This window comes from Primulina huaijiensis, chromosome 8 (assembly GCF_012295235.1).
Source record: "Primulina huaijiensis isolate GDHJ02 chromosome 8, ASM1229523v2, whole genome shotgun sequence".
NCBI lineage: Eukaryota > Viridiplantae > Streptophyta > Magnoliopsida > Lamiales > Gesneriaceae > Primulina > Primulina huaijiensis.
The window spans coordinates 4073309-4089986 of NC_133313.1; the positions used below are offsets into that span (position 1 = coordinate 4073309).

The following is a 16678-nucleotide window of genomic DNA, read 5'->3' on the forward strand; positions in this document are numbered from 1 at the left end:
CCACAATTGAGTTATTTAGCTACCAAGATGTGGAATTTATTCCTAAATTTTTAGGAATATCCAAGAACTAATTTATCTTATTTCTTTGCACCTTGTATGACATACCAATCTTGCAATTATTCTCCCTAATTTCGAAAAATTGCATGCTTATGCATAATTTATCAATTTCATATTGTATATCCAAGAGTATCCCCACATTTCCATCCAAAATATTTACACCATAAATATTTAAAAAGCATCTTAAAATTGAGCTGCATGGGTAAGCTTTCACAGTTGGTAATCAGACTGAACATGTTCAAATCAACTGATATGAATATGGAATTTAAAGCCTTTGAATTGTAGTTCGAAATCTGTACTTCATCAGTTGTCCATTCACTTTCTGTTTAATCAAAATGTCACCATCTTCATCAAATATTTTTGGTTGAGTCCAACCATTGACAATTTGTTGACATGCTCTTTTATCTAGGGGCTTGATATAGAATCTTATTTTGACTTTCCAAAGAGTATAGTTGGACACGTCCATTGAATTTTACCTGTAAAATACAAATAACTAGAATCTCACTTGGTAAAGTCAAGAGTTGGCTCTGACACCAAGCGAAAGAATTTTTTTTAACATAATAGTAAGGATTGGGTGTAAAATATATAAGTGTTGTCTCAGATGTTATAACACTTTGTGACAACATGCATTAAAAAAATATAACACACAAATAAATAACTTAATTAAAAATGACACAGAGATAATTCACTTGTGCGATACCTCAGAGCAAAATAATCACTAGAAAAGAAATCAACTTTACAAAACCAATCCTAGTGAAGAAACAAAAAATTATATTATTTAACAAGTCAAAGAAGTAAATTGCATCATAAAATATCAATAACAAAAATAACCAAAACAAAGAATGCAAATCTGTGTGGCTGAAATTTTGGGCAACAAAACAATTCTTCAATCAACACTTTGTACGAGTTCTCATTAATACATTATGCATAAACTATTCTTCAATATATAGATTTTTGTTTTGATCTTGTTAGCATATCTTGAATAAAACTTAGCCTTTCATTAAGAAACAAACTCTTTTAAATATTAGATATTAAATTTAGAGTTTAAGAAACTCAATATTCTAGGAAGAAAAAAACATCTCATTTAAAAGGAAAATTAATTTTAAAGAATCATGTCTTGCAATGCAAGTTACGTTTTTTTTCAAAGAGAACCAAACAAAATCGTTACGAACAAACATCATTTAGAGTTCTACATTTGTAAGGCCCGAGATGTTAACATGTTAATCCGAGATTATTTAATTTATGAATTTTGGAATAATGAATTAGATTCCACGGTTATTGTAATTAATTAAGATTGAAATTGAATTAAAAAGAGTTGTGAGGACCAAATTGTAAATAGTAAAGATTTCAGGGGCTAAAGTGCAATTAATAATTTGAGTGGGACACTTGTCACCACCATGCACTTTGATATATAAATGTCCAATTTCCTTCATTTCTTCGGCCAAGAAACCGAGAGTTGTCCCTGGAAATCCTTGAAGTTTTCTTACACGTTAAAAAAATTGAGTTTGCCACATTCGGTTATCAGAATTTAAATCCGGACACAGTACCGTACTCTTCTCGTCGCCAGCTACAACTGGACGCAAGTTTTATTGAGTTCTATTATCATTTGAAATTATGATATTGGAGGAATTATTATGTGATCATTATTATGTGTGCTGGGAATACTAGACATCGTAGAATCGAAGTCAGATCGAAAAACAAGTTGATTTTGGAATTGTTATGATTTTCTAATTTTATCGATTGAAATTGAACAAATTTGGATTATGGATTGATTACAGATTGTAACGGATATGGGTTNACATGTATTAAATCTGAAAACATAAATCGATATAAAACTGTAAATAACTCGTGACTCTACAGCTCAGACTAGACTCATTCCTAGTCTAGGGATCCCGGTTTCCAGACGTTGGCATACTATATCGAATCTCAGTAATAGAAGTAAATCCACTCCTAATCAAACATCGATATAAACCAAACATCTAGTGTCTTGACCTATCCGTCAAAGACTTTGGCACCTCCGCCAATAACTCCTCTGTGACAATGTGCAATGGGCCAGTGACTACTCTATCACAGTCTGGCACCTCTGTCACAAGACCAATCGTCTAATCACGCTTTCTATAAATCAATAGAACAAGCATATCAATTCAGNGTTTTCATATTTAATACATGTTATTGATATTTGTTTCATGCTTTTATATCGATTATATGATTGCATGTTTTGTTGATTTATACTGGGATGTATTTCTCACCGAAATTATCCGGCTGTTGTCGTGTTTGTATGTGTGCATGGCAACAGGTGGGACAGGATCGGAGTCAGGAAGAAGATGAGAGAGATCGTGATTAGAGTGGAGACTTCGGACTTTGATGTAAATAGGGTTTGGAACACTTGACATTTAGTTGTTACACCTTAGTTTGAGTTTGATGTTTGTTGTACAAGACCTGTACTGTTATACAGATATGTATATTAGATGAATTCCCTTACGTTCCGCACTTAAAAAAAATTTGTAGACCAATATTAATTACATTGATCCAATTATCCCAATGACGATTAAGAAAATGATTAGCGTCCGGGTCCCCACCCCACAAAAAAAATCGATGTTGTCCTCTCTACTTACTCCAAAGCAGTAACATATTGAAACATTTCATTTGAGCAACGAATTAATTAGAAATATGGATTTGAAATAACTTTGATAGTAGGTGGTTTGAAATAAAAGTAACTTAAATCAAAGTTGAATGTAAATTTCTTAAAGAGCAAAATTGATTCAAGTTAAGGATTTATCCAAATTCATCAACCCATTCCATCCGAATACAAAGGGTGGGAAAAAATACCGAATTTTAGGTATATCGAGATTACCGTACCGAAAAAATACCGAATTTATCGAATTTTCGGTATACTGAATATTTCGGTACGGTACGGTAACGGTATGGAATTTGATAATTTTGGTATATACCGAAATATCGAAAAAATATACAAAAATTTTAAAATATAACAATAAATTTATAAAAAATTTTAAAATGTAAGGGTTTTTTCGGTATAAAACAGTATATACCGATACCGTACCGAAATCTCGGTATCCCTTACAATTTCGGTATAATCAGTATGCTAGTTATATGTGCCGAAATTTTCGGCACGGTATCGGTATGAATTTGTTTATACCGTAATTTTCGATACGATATACGATATAGGATTTTCGATACGATGCGGTACTGTATACCATCTCGACAAATAATATCATCTCTTCCTTATTTGAATGCTTTTCGGGAGATTTCAAACTCATTTCTTCTAAATTTACGAGCACGTTTTTCAAGTACTACGTCTAGAAATCTTTCTACTTTATTGTCCAGCTAACAAATTAATTATCGACCAACTTTTTAATGAGACTTGCTAGGCACATAATTAGAACACTTTTTCAAACATGTCAATAATTATTTAATATTGCGTACGATTTTTATTATTTGAATAGTATTAATAATTTTCGTATATTCATAAGATATTTATTTGATATAATTTTAATTTGAGCGAGCTCAAACTCGAGCTCAAAATATTTAATAAGCTCGACTTGTTTGTATATGATAGAATTGGTGCTATGTTTGTTAGTTTTGAAGGATGAAAATGTTACGATGTTTATAATTATCGAGATCAAAAAGTTTCACAAACCCGAATTATTTATATCCCTAATTCGAGCTAAGTGTGAACAAAATGTTACGATGTTGTTGGTAGCTAGTTTTTTTTAAAATTTATTTGATTTTGAAATCTATTATATAATAATAATAATAATAATAATAATGTTGTATTATTGTTGGAAATTTTATTCATTTGAGGCCCGATGAGGGGAGAGTTGTCTGAATGGGCCTCGACCCATTTGATAATTAATTTCAGTGAGACGCAAAATCCTAAAAGCCCTTCTCATGCGGAAACATGAACTTAATTTCATAAGAGGAATAGGTATCTTGTGAGACGGTCTCACGAATCTTTATCTGTGAAACGGGTCAATTCTACCGATATTCACAATAAAAAATAATACTCTTAGCATAAAAAGTAATACTTTTTCATGAATGACTCAAATAAGAGATCCGTCTCACAAAATACGACCTGTGAGATCGTCTCACACAAGTTTTTGTCTCATCTGAAATGCCAAAATCCTAAATTCTTCTAGTTTATTAATCAATAATTCTCCATATTTCATACTTCCTTTCCCAAGTAATAAGTGTAAATTTATTATCTAATATTGATTCCAATATTCTTATTAGAAATTAAATATCAAATAACATAATCAACACAATATTTTTTAATGGCCTCGATGGAATCAGACATTCTAGATTTTATAAACACCAATGACGTTTTTTTCTGCGGTCTTATTCTAAATCTGTTCTACCAAGTGCCATATTTCAAACAAATATAACATTCAATGAGTAAGCAATTGATTGAATGCAAACAATTCGGAAAAATACAAATAAAGTGAACGACGAATTCAAATGTAGAAATCAAAAGATCAAAATCATAGTTTTATGTCAAGATACATCGTTCCTATAGACGACAAATTTAGTTCTGAACGTAGATAATATAAAACAAATCATGTTCTTGAACATCATTCAAAGATCAAGTGAACGAGAAGAATAAAACACGAGTAGATGTCGTTTCTCCGTCCTTGGATGTCGCATCGTCCATCTTCGTTCCAAGTTTTTGTCTTCTCTCTTCTTTTCCCGGCCGTCTGCTGAATGCTTCTAGAAAAATCCCTTTATAACCCCTTGGGTTGGTGTTTTGAACAATAAAAACTCGAAGTCTCCTATTCATGTATGACTCCAGGCGGTGAGGTGCTGATTACAGGCTCTGAGGCACCTAATTAAGCTTTCCAAAACTGATTTGTGCGAGGTTTAGGTGTTGAGGCGCCTGTGACTGGCGCCTCTTGATGCGTGGGCGCTAAGGCACTCCGTGTTCGGTGCTGAAGCGTCTGCTTCTCGAAATTTCTCCTTCTTCGGTATCATACGCTTAGGTGCCTATCTTTCCATTCAATTTCTTTCTTTTCTTACTCTTCGTTCTCTTCTTGTTCATTTTTCACAACTTAAAATTACCACAACACTTGATTGTTGCCTTAATTCTTGCAAACACAAAACAAACACAAAAAATCATAGGCCGCTTAGCCTTTGGCAAAAGTGCATGTAGTTGGTGTGAACTCAAAAACTATAGTAAACACAAACATATACTCGAATCTTTTACTTAAAAATGATGCGAAAGTACGACACAAAAAACAGGTTAAATGGCACAACCAACGATATCTGTCAACTGCATACCAATTCAAACAATCAACAAAAAATCATTTCTACCCGTCAAACTTAGATATGTGCATTGTCCCTGCACTACAAAAAAAAGTGTTTCTAGAAGCGGTCTTTGAGGAGCATTTCTAAAACCGCTCGTGTAAACTGAACAACAAAATTGGTTTTACTTAAACCGTTTCTATTTCCTTACTTTTAGGAGTTGTCGCATAACCGCTTTACTTGTGCAATTTTTAGTACCGATTTGTATCAACCGCTGCTATAAATTGCTCCTATTGATTTAACTATTAGAACCATTCTGGAAACTACTCTAATTGAATATTTTTAAAAGTGGTTTCACAAAACCGGTGTTAAGGACCGCCATTATAGCTCTATTTTTTTAGAATTGATTTGAAAATTGCACCTATTAAATACATTTATAAACCATTTTTATACATGGTTCTTATTGATATAACTATTAAGATTATTCCGAACTGTTGTCATATTTAGCGCCAGTTTTTCACAACCCGTCGCTAATATTAGCGACGGTTTGTTTATAACCGTCGCTAATATTTGCGACGGTTTAAAACAAACCGTCGCTTTTTCAAAAATGCAACGGTTTTACTGATACCCGTCGCTATATTTAGCGACAGTGTTAACAAACCGTTGCTAAATTTAGCGACGGGTAAAGTCAAACCGTCGCATGTATTCAATTAGCGACTTTTTTACTAAACCCGTCGCTAATATTAGCGATAGTTATGCATTACCGTCGCTAATATTTTGTACTGTCGCTAAATATAGCGACGGGAACGTCGGAAACCGTCGCAAAATCTAAATTTTGAAAAATCCGCCATAAATAGCAACGGTTTATTCGACAACCGTCGCTAATAGCGACTGTTGTTTCATTAACCGTCGCCGAATTTTCTATAGATACCTCCACTTCCGAACCATTTCCTTACACCACTTCACAACACTTAAAATTTTTCTCTCATTTCCTTACACCACTTCACAACACTTAAAATTTTTCTTTCTTACATAATTTTACCACTTCACAACGATAAAATTTTTTTTACACGATTTTAGTTTGGATTTAATATAAATTTTTTCCTTTTAATTTTTAGTACATTTTTAAATGTTAATTAAGATTAGAATTATGTTATTATAGTAATATGGTAAGTTTTTTAATATTTATTAATTTTTTTTTATTTTACCGTAAATATTAGCGACGGAAATTATTATATAACCGTCGCTAAGTTAGCGACGGAAATTATGATATAACCGTCGGTAAGTTAGCGACGGAAGACATGAATAAGTTGTCGTTAATTTTAGCAACGGTTTATAAATTCCGTCGCTAAATTTGTAGACGACGGTGTTTTAATCTGTCGCTAAATAGCGACGGTTTTACATAAATCTGTCGCTAATTTTCTAGGCTACGATTTCTCAAAAACCGTCGCAAATTGTTGGTACAATATCGGAAAAAAACCGTAATGGGTAATGGGTTCGAGCATTATCAAACCGCACCTAAAAGAAACAATAGAAGCGGTTCTTCAACTTGTACCACCGGTTGAAAAAACCGCTTCTATAAGATATAAGGCCATAAATAAGAGGAGCGATTTTACAACCGGTGGTACAAATGCTGGAGCGGTTAAAAACCGATCTTAAAATTGAAAAAAACCACTTCTGTAAGAGTATTTTTTTGTAGTGCTGGTGATACCCATGTAAAGGCCTGGGTCATCATTGACCCGAAATATTAATTAGAAAGCCCAGATCAGAAGCCAGCTTCCCGGGCACTTCACTTTTTCCTGGGCAGTTATCATATCCCGGGCTCTCATACAAGCACCCGGGTAACCGACTACCCGGGCCACCTCGAGAATTGAACCACACTCGAGTATGATTGGTGCAGGCAGTCTAATCTGTCAGATCAACTTGTATTTGGAGTGTCCTATAAGTCATCAGAAGCTAGAATATAGGCGGTCGACTTGCCATACTTAGTAGGTGGCGCTGGAATCGAGGTAACTACCCATTTTCTACTATAAATAGCAGGTATATTTCTCATTTAAAGGGTCTGAAAAACCTTTGAATACTCAGGCACTTACATATTGATTATTTTCATCTAAAAAGCCTGTTGACTTAAGCATCGGAGTGGCCACGCCGGACACCCCTCCGGCGTCCATTTACGAGTTCATTTCCTTGTTTGCAGGTGCTATTGAAACCATTATCTTCACTCAAATCCCCAAACGTTATAAATTATTGATTTGACCCGTTGGAGTTCCCTATCCGGCTCATCCATTTCAGCGAGTTCACATCATTGGCGCCGTCTGTGGGAAAATCGAGTTCAAGACGTTGATATGGCTCATACACGAAGAACTAACCAAGATACTTCTCGGGATCATGGGGATAATGCTCGTACTTCAGGTCAAGGTGGTGGTGTTCCTCCCGGAGGAACCAATCATATTACCATAACCCCGGAGGACCTGGCTAGAATGATCTCCGAAGCAGTGAAGAAGGCTATGGCCAGGAAGCAAGGTTCTAAAAAACGTGAAGCGCCCCGAAGCGCGAATGTCGAGCTCCAAGCTTTTCAAGCTTAAGAGAGATTAGCACAGGCTTAAGCGTGAAAAAGCGTTTTTTATCTTTAGTGTAATTGTAATTATCTCAAACCAATAAATATATAAAATAATACATAAATATGATAAATTTAAGTCTGATGCATTAATTCTTATATTTATAAAATCATAAAAATATCAAAATTACAATCTTTATTTGTTTTTGCAACTAGATCACATTAAAAATGTTAAATATTTGTCAAATCATTATCAGACACACTTAATCATAACTAAAATTAAAAAATAAACATCTAAATTATAAACTTAATTTATTATTTTAAAATAAAAAGACATACCTTCAAAATAAAAAAATTAAAAAAAAAATAGATGCGATTAATTGTGCTTAAGCGTGCTTAATTAAACACCTTAATTATACTTAATTCGGTCAAATTACAGTTTGATCGCTTTTTTCCGCTTTCTCCGAAGCGATGGCGTTTTTGTCGTGCTTCAAGCTTAAGCGCGCTTAAGCGAGCTTTTTAGAACACTGCCAGGAAGGAATCTTCTCATCAAGTTACACCACCCGGAGAGGGGCAGGAGAATGAGCAAGAGCAAGAGCAAGAATTGAGGGAGGAGGGAGTGAGAGGAGAGGATGAGGAGTCTAGTGCTGGATCCAAATCACCTACCATGGCCGAGGAGTTGTTGGAACTAAGGCAGAAAATGAAGGTTCTAGAAGGGCAGTTGGAGAGTCGTAGTATTTCTCGGGAGATTGCTAAGGGATGCCCATTTGCTGATATCATTGTCCGGGAACCTCTTCCTGAGAACTTCAAATCCGCTAAAGTAAAAGATTACGATGGCAATGCGGATCCTGAGGAGCACCTAGCCAGGTTTGAAAACATGGCCATGTTACACTGCTATACATATCAAATCAAGTGTAAGGTGTTCCTCACCACTTTGGTGGACTCAGCTCAAAAGTGGTTTGAGGGACTTGCCCCTCAGAGTATTAATTCATTTAAAGACTTTCAGAAGGTGTTCTTACACCATTTTAGTAGCAGCAAGAAGTATAAGAAAACTGCTTTTAGTCTTTTCGAAGTCAAGCAAAGCCCGGATAAAAGTTTGAGGGCTTATATCAGAAGATTCAATAGAGTGGCTTTGGATGTCCCCACCTGCACCACCGAAACAAAAACTACTGCATTCACTCAGGGTTTGGGGGATGGTGAATTTTTCAAGTCCTTGACCAAGAAGGTGCCCGGGGACTTCGAAGATTTATTATCTAGGGCAGAAAAGTACATCAATATGGAGGAAGCCCAGAAGCAGAAGAGGGAAGCCATGCAGAAGGAGAGAGGAGATCGGGTGTCTAAGCCCGAGGAAAAAGGACAGAGAAGGGGTAATTCCAGGCACTTTTCTCACCATGTTTCTCTAAAAATTGCCCGAGACAGAGAAGTCCAAGAGTGCAGTAGGGATCTTGCTCCGAATCATCAATTACCTCGGCCCGAGAAGATAGGGTTTTGCACTCTCTACAAAGTATGTTATCACAACAACGAGGATTGCAAAACGTTAAAAGGAAACTATGCCTTACTCGCTGCCCCAGAATCAAGTCAAGCCAATAAGAGGCCAAGATTGCCATGGACATCTCAACATCCAGGGTCCAGTGCTCGGGGAGGAAATGTGAGGAGTAATTCAAGAAGTGATCTGGGTAGGAAAAGGGAACAGGAACCCGAGAGAAAGAAGACTTCACCCCATACCATGGGATTGATCAAGATGATATCAGGAGGCTCCACTGATGGGGACTCCAATAGGGCTCGGAAATCGAGAAGTATGAGGGAATGTATGGAGGTAGAGGGGACGAGGAGGAGCGAGGCAGTCATTAGTTTTGGCCCGGAGGATCTGAAGGGGGTGAATCTACCCCACAATGATGCCCTGGTTATCCGAGCTCGGGTGGCAAATTATGACATTCTTAGAGTCTTTGTTGACTCGGACAGCTCTGTAAATGTAATTTTTAAAGATGCCTTTGTACAGATGGATTTGCAGGGCTATCACTTGGAAGCCGTGGAAACTGCCCTCTTTGGCTTTGCAGGCCATGTGGTCCACCCGGAAGGGGAGATTATCTTACCACTTACCTTGGGCTCCCAGGATTGCAAGAAGACGGTGATGACTTCTTTCACGGTGGTAGAATCCCCATCATCGTATAATATCATTCTGGGGAGACCGGCTTTGAATGAACTGAAGGCTGTGGCGTCTACCTACCACCAAAAGATAAAGTTTCCTGTGGTAGCCCGGGTAGGAGAGGTCAGGGAAGATCAGCCATCTTCTCGGAAATGCTATGTGGAGGCAGTCCGGGCTGATCAGAGCAAATCCAAGAGGGAAGGGAAGAAAGCCAGGGTGGATGAAGTAGTAGGAAGAATGGGGGAGACGGAGGGGAGTCAGAGCGCAGTGCGGCGGACTCATCGTTAGGAGAGCCCCGCGCATTAGCTCCAGAGATAGAAGAAGTAGAATTAGACATATTTGGGAGAGAGAACTTACGATTTTAAAAGAAAAGTTGGTGATTGCAAACGGCCGAGGATCGTCGGAGGTGGAGAAACTTGCGCGGAGGAGCTTCGAGAGAGAAATTTGCAAGGGCTTCGCCGAGTTTTTAATTTTGCAAGTGTTTTCTCAAAAACAGGAGGCCTAATATATATAGGCGGTGGGAATAGATCTCAGCCGTTTATTTAAACACACGTGGACGATCAGGATGCGCTTCGGAAACTGTAACGGGTATGTGAAGGGACGTGTACGCATATCGATGTGTCAGACTTATCTGATTCTCGGAATACGAAACGATTTTTTCGGCAGGAAGTTAATGCTAAACGCATGCATCATAAATGATACCCTATGGACTTCCCGAGAATACTAAGCTACACAGTACCTAAAGCCCGGGAGATGTGAGGCCCCGGCATCTCATCCTTAAACCGGTTTGAATCAGACCCTGGTATCCCATTTAATCTGTGGGATATTTGAAGCCCCCGATGCTTTTACACTCAAAATTATGTCCCAACAAAAGTACAGATATGACTGATCGGGACAGCGAGTCAAGCTCTAGCCCGACTATTTTAGGGATGGGTGGTGATACCCATGTAAAGGCCTGGGTCATCATTGACCCAAGATATTAATTAGAAAGTCCATATCAGAAGCCAGCTTCCCGAGCACTTCACTTCTTCCCGGGCAGTTATCATATCCCGGGCTCTCATACAAGCACCCGGGTAACCGACTACCCGGGCCACCTCGAGAATTGACCCCCACTCGAGTATGATTGGTACAGGCAGTCTAATCTGTCAGAGCAACTTGTATTTGGAGTGTCCTATAATCATCAGAAGCTAGAATATGGGCGGTCGACTTGTCATACTTAGTAGGTGGCGCTGGAATCGAGGTAACTACCCATTTTCTACTATAAATAGCAGGTATATTTCTCATTTAAAGGGTCTGAAAAACCTTTGAATACTCAAGCACTTACATATTGATTGTGTTCATCTAAAAAGCCTGCTGATTTAAGCATCGGAGTGGCCACGCCGGACACCCCTCCGGCACCCATTTACGAGTTCATTTCCTTGTTTGCAGGTGCTATTGAAGCCATTATCTTCACTCAAATTCCCAAACGTTATAAATTACTGATTTGACCCGTTGGAGTTCCCTACCCGGCTCATCCATTTCAGCGAGTTCACATCAGTCCCTAATGTTCAATAGATCAATAAAAACATATGAATATCCGTACCTATGGCAACGACTGTCAGTGGTCGTTGCCCTCATCATCATCATGGGGATAACACGTGGGTAGTGGCGGGAACTGAGTAACATTAGGGCATGTACTGAGGAAACGATGGGTGTACGTGTATTGTGGTGAAGTCTGTCATGTATGTAACGAACGTCTCAGTCCGACTACGGTGGGAATCCAGCCTCCGTCGCTGCATCTCCACGTTCCGTTCAAAAGAATCAAGCCTCTCACTGCTCGTCAAGACCATTGTGGGTAGTGGTGTAGTGGTTCTCTGATGTGGCTGCCCAATGCTCGATGACTCCTCGATTAGATCTCGTACTGCACCTGTCCTATTAACCGACATCCTATCATACACGACAATCGAGACTCCCACCTTTAAAACAGATTTTTCTTTTGCTTTTTCTTTGGGACATTCAGAATATATTATGTGCTCCCGTAATGGCATCCACAATGATAGATATTCTACAAATCAAGTCATCCAAATATCTTCTCCATCTAAATATTCACCACTGTACACCATTGATTTGTGTGTCACTACAATATCCTGTTACAAATTTGTAACCGGGTATTGCAAATTTTTTTTAAAATTTCTTCAAGTCAGCGTGGACGCATGCGTGAATTGCACTCGCGCGTCAGAAACCTGAGTGGACAATTAAATTGAATTCGAGATCGGCCAAACTTGGGTCGACCAAAACAAAACGTTGGTCGACCAACAAATGGTATGGTCTACCATGATTGTATCATTTGGTCGACCATTGTTTTGGGTCGACCAATCAATTGTTTGTAATTTCTGTTTTCATGTCTTTTTTTAGTATTTTCGTGAATTATTAATTTGCAATTATTATTATTATAAATGTTGTTTTATGGTTTGTAATTTTTTATTATTAATGTTATAAATATTGTTTTGTGGTAAATTAGTTTTATATAGTTCGTTATAAATTTTTTAATTTTATTAATATTTATTTTTTTACAAATTAGTTATTCAAAAATAATCGTTATAAACTTTCTAGTTTTATATTTCAATAAAAATATAATACTAAATAATATATGAAAGTAATTAAAGTGGTGAAATTATTTTATTTAAATGAAAATAAAATATTAATTAAAGTGACAGTGAGACCCATAAATATTTGGTTGGTGTGATATTTGATTGTGAAATATGAGATATTTGATTAGAGAAATATTTGATTGATGATGTGGATTATGGGGTTCACAAATATTTGAAGGAAATATTGTAGATGCCCTAATAACGGTATAGTTGATTGCTGCAGTGGCGTCCCTAAATCATCGATGAGGATGCAGTAGCATTTTTCTTTTGCTTTTTCTTAGGGATATTTCATCAATATACTCTTCTCAAACTCAACCAGATTACCTCAACAATAACACCAAGAATTTAAACCCATCACATAGAAACGCTTCATGCAATAGCCTTCAATCCCCCAACAGTCTCAACCACTAATCAACACCAACACACCAATCATGGTCCGACATTCACAACCACAAATCAACATTCATAATCTATCAATCATATATTCGTAAACAAAATCACCAAGCACGCCAAAATATAGTAAAATTTTGAAATTTCTCGCCTTATGTATAAAANAAAAAAAAAAAAAAAAAAAAAAAAAAAAAAAAAAAAAATATTCGATGATACCTTGTACTCAAGAGGATGAAAATTATGTAAGTATGTGGTGGGTAAGATCAAGATCGAGCCCAAACCTATGTAGTTATATATATAACTTGAAAATTAATATTTTTGATCTTATAATTTATATATTTTTTGTTTTTGATCATGTTATTAATCAATACACAATTTTAGTCCATTAACTTGATTCTTCTTTTTATCATTATTAACCAAGAGATGACTAGAACCAGACACATTACAATTTTCGAATGTCACGTTAATATTTTCGGTTTCAAGTAAGCATTTTCCGTTGCCACACTCGTAAGCATTTTTTGATCTGGTCAAAAAGAGCTTAAAAAACGAGAAAAAAATATAAATTAAAGATTAAAATCGTTAACAAATCCATTAATAAAATTAGAAAATGTTGTTCAAGTTACATGTGCCATACAGAAACAAATCTAGAAAAATAAACCCGACCCACCAAATTTCTTTTCACTAATTTCATCAATCTTATGGGTCATTTCATCCGTCAAAAAATTCTTCCAATCTCCAACCTCGCCTCGACGAAAAAATGCTTTATTTTCCTCACCAGATGATTGTTTCCCATTTCGATTAATTTGAAGACCGCTCAAATTCTCAAAACTGCATATTTTTAAGATCTCTTCCGCCATCCCGAATCCCTCTTCCTCTGCAGAAAATGGGCATCCAAGAAACCCGGCCAAGCGACGCAGAAAACACTGCGGATCTCTTTTCAAGTCCTCGAACTTCAAGAAAAAGATTCTGTCTGGGTTCTCCTTGCTTTGATTCCAAAACTCCAGGACATGATCCCAAAAGGGCCCAACAATGCTCACCCCATTGCAAAACTGGTCAAACACATGTGCGAGAGAATTAGTCCCCATTTCTTTCAACCTCAATCTGTTTGTAAAATGCCAAAGTGACACGAAAACATCCTTCGGGTTCCTGCACAAATACACTATCTTGCATGCGCGGGCATCACGTACTGATTCCGGCAGAGAAAAGTAAGGTATATGAGTGGAAAACAGGCGTGGAGTAGGGAACGACTCGATATCCGGGATTTGATTATCAACGTAGAGCTTGATTTCTAGGAACGGGACAAGTTCATGTGGATTAGCACTGATCAAAGGGTGATTTCTGGATTTTGGTGGGTATTTCTTTCGATTTACTAAGCTAAATATGATTGCTTTCAACCACGTTGTACCGGATTTTGGAGTGGAAACAAGAAAAATATCGGTATTTCGAGCTTGAAAATGCTTTTGACATAAGATTGAAGCTTGAAGTAATCTAGGAGGATACCAGAAACCTTGGTATTGGTAGAGATAGGGTACAACCATCCCTTTTTCTTTAGGTAGATTCGAGATGGAGGATATGAATTCTTGTAATAGTTTGTGTTCTTGTAGTAAATATTTTGGAAGGGATGAAGTGGTTTCATTCGACATTTGTTGGTTAGTGAACATTCTTTTTTCTTTTTTTTTCCTCTAGTGAAGTATTTTTGAATTCTTGGATTTGCACCTGATCATGCATATATATAATATATTGACATTTATGGTTTATACAAATAAACAAATTATTATTGTCATCCGTACAAAATGCTCAGCAATTGCATTTTTAGTTATATATATTTAACTTTTTACTATTTCGATCTATTATATAATCAAATCTCGGTCTTAGTCATATATCTTTATAATTTTTTGACAATTTTATTCATTTTTTTTATGTTGGCATCATATCAGCACCATACCGTTGTCATGTCGAAAAAAAAACCAAAATTGTAAAAAAATAAATATGGCAAACTTAGCCTGAAATTTGACAAACATAGATATCAAAATCTCGAGAAAATAGATATGTGGGACTAAAAATACAAATTTCTTCATTTTTTACAGTCTTGCCTGAAAAGTGGTGGCTACACTCGTGACGCACATGACCACCATTAAATCTGTTTGGACTGGTAGTTTTTCAAAATTTATTCAATTTGATGGGACCGTAGCACGTTCTCTCTGGTCCACATCTGAATCGACCGATACCCATCTGGCGATCAACTTGTTCTTGTCTCCCCACGCTTTAATTGATGATAATAAGTATAAGACCAACCTATTTCACTCTTAATTCTTACATCGTGGATGGTTGTTTGGATCCTTCAATGATATTTATTGACACCATAAAAAATGCTAAACACAAGGGTGGAAAATCCTTAAATTGTTTTTCTAATTTTGATCTATTATGTTGTGAAATTACACTTTTAGTTATGTATTTGTTTTTTTCCCCAATTTTTGTCATTTTTCATTGAGAATACTATTGATTGACACTATATATATCAACGTCATGTCAGTGTCACATTAACGATATATTCGAAAATTACTAAAATTATAATAAAATAAAGATGATATACTCAGACTGAAGCAAAGAAGAAAATATATGCAACCGAATATGCATTTTTTTCTTAAAAAATCCTTAGATATGCGGAAATATATAGCATCTTGAAAAACTCAGTATGTGGTAGACCAATCGTACACAAGAATACGAAATATACATATAATTTGAGTTCAAAGGTGACATGTCGCAACATGAATCAATACATGAGATAAATAGAATTCGAAAAAAGGTATCAAAAACTATCGTAGTTGGAGTATCAACTTATACAAAGTATGGTTATTCATCTCCTTATTTATGATATATTGTTCAGTCACTAATTGTTACTCTTCTAAGGGAGTGAGACCGTATATCGGTTATTATAACCCACCACATCAAGGCTTTATCTTATCTTGTCTTGTTTCGAAATTTCCTTACCAATTTTAATTCGAATCATAATAGTGAATTTTCAAGATTTCATATCATAACAAAGGGATCATGAAGAACAAAGCATATACAAAATCAAAGGTCATGAAACGTGTAGTATACGATCGAGTTTTAAAAAAAAAACAAGAAACCATTATTTTAAAACATACTTAGAATCCCACTTGTTCTTTTCTCGAAATAAGTGTGAATAACTTGCTGCTCGAAACGATATTCTCTTGATTCTTTGAACTTGGCTCAAACAAAGGTTGAGTGATGTTCAGAATTTAGTGTTGCTTGGTTTGCTTCTTGGACGAAACTTTTTCTTGAAAATGAGTAGAGTGTTTCTCGAGTGTTTTGTTATTGAATTGTTTTCAGAATATTAGAGATTTCAAGCTTGTGAAATGTGATTTATGTGTGGCAACTGGTGCCCTTTTGTAGAGAGTTGGTAAGGTACCCCAATACATGTCATGATCTCATGTCTCAAGCCACTACTCCATGATTATTCAGACATTAAGCCACGTTTTTATGACACTAACTCATGTTTAATTAGCCACTAAGCCACACTTTATGCCACTAGGTATGTGGATTTTCAGGGTCTTCACATCCCTCTCTTCTTACTGGAAGTTTCGCCCTAGAAACTTGAGTTCGTTTGCGTTTCAAAGA

At 36.3% G+C, this 16678-nt stretch overlaps 1 protein-coding gene across 1 annotated transcript; it reads right to left on the reverse strand.

Moving 5' to 3' along the window:
• Positions 1-13620: 13620 nt before the first annotated feature.
• On the reverse strand, positions 13621-14716 carry LOC140982449 (cytosolic sulfotransferase 12-like). Its single transcript, XM_073448955.1, has one exon. The coding sequence runs from the start codon at positions 14695-14697 to the stop codon at positions 13681-13683; it is 1017 nt and encodes a 338-aa protein (XP_073305056.1). The 5' UTR covers positions 14698-14716; the 3' UTR covers positions 13621-13680.
• Positions 14717-16678: the final 1962 nt, after the last annotated feature.

Excerpts from the sequence above, each read along its gene's own strand:
- LOC140982449 (XM_073448955.1), bottom strand. The coding sequence starts at position 14,697 with ATGTTCACTAACCAACAAATGTCGAATGAAACCACTTCATCCCTTCCA.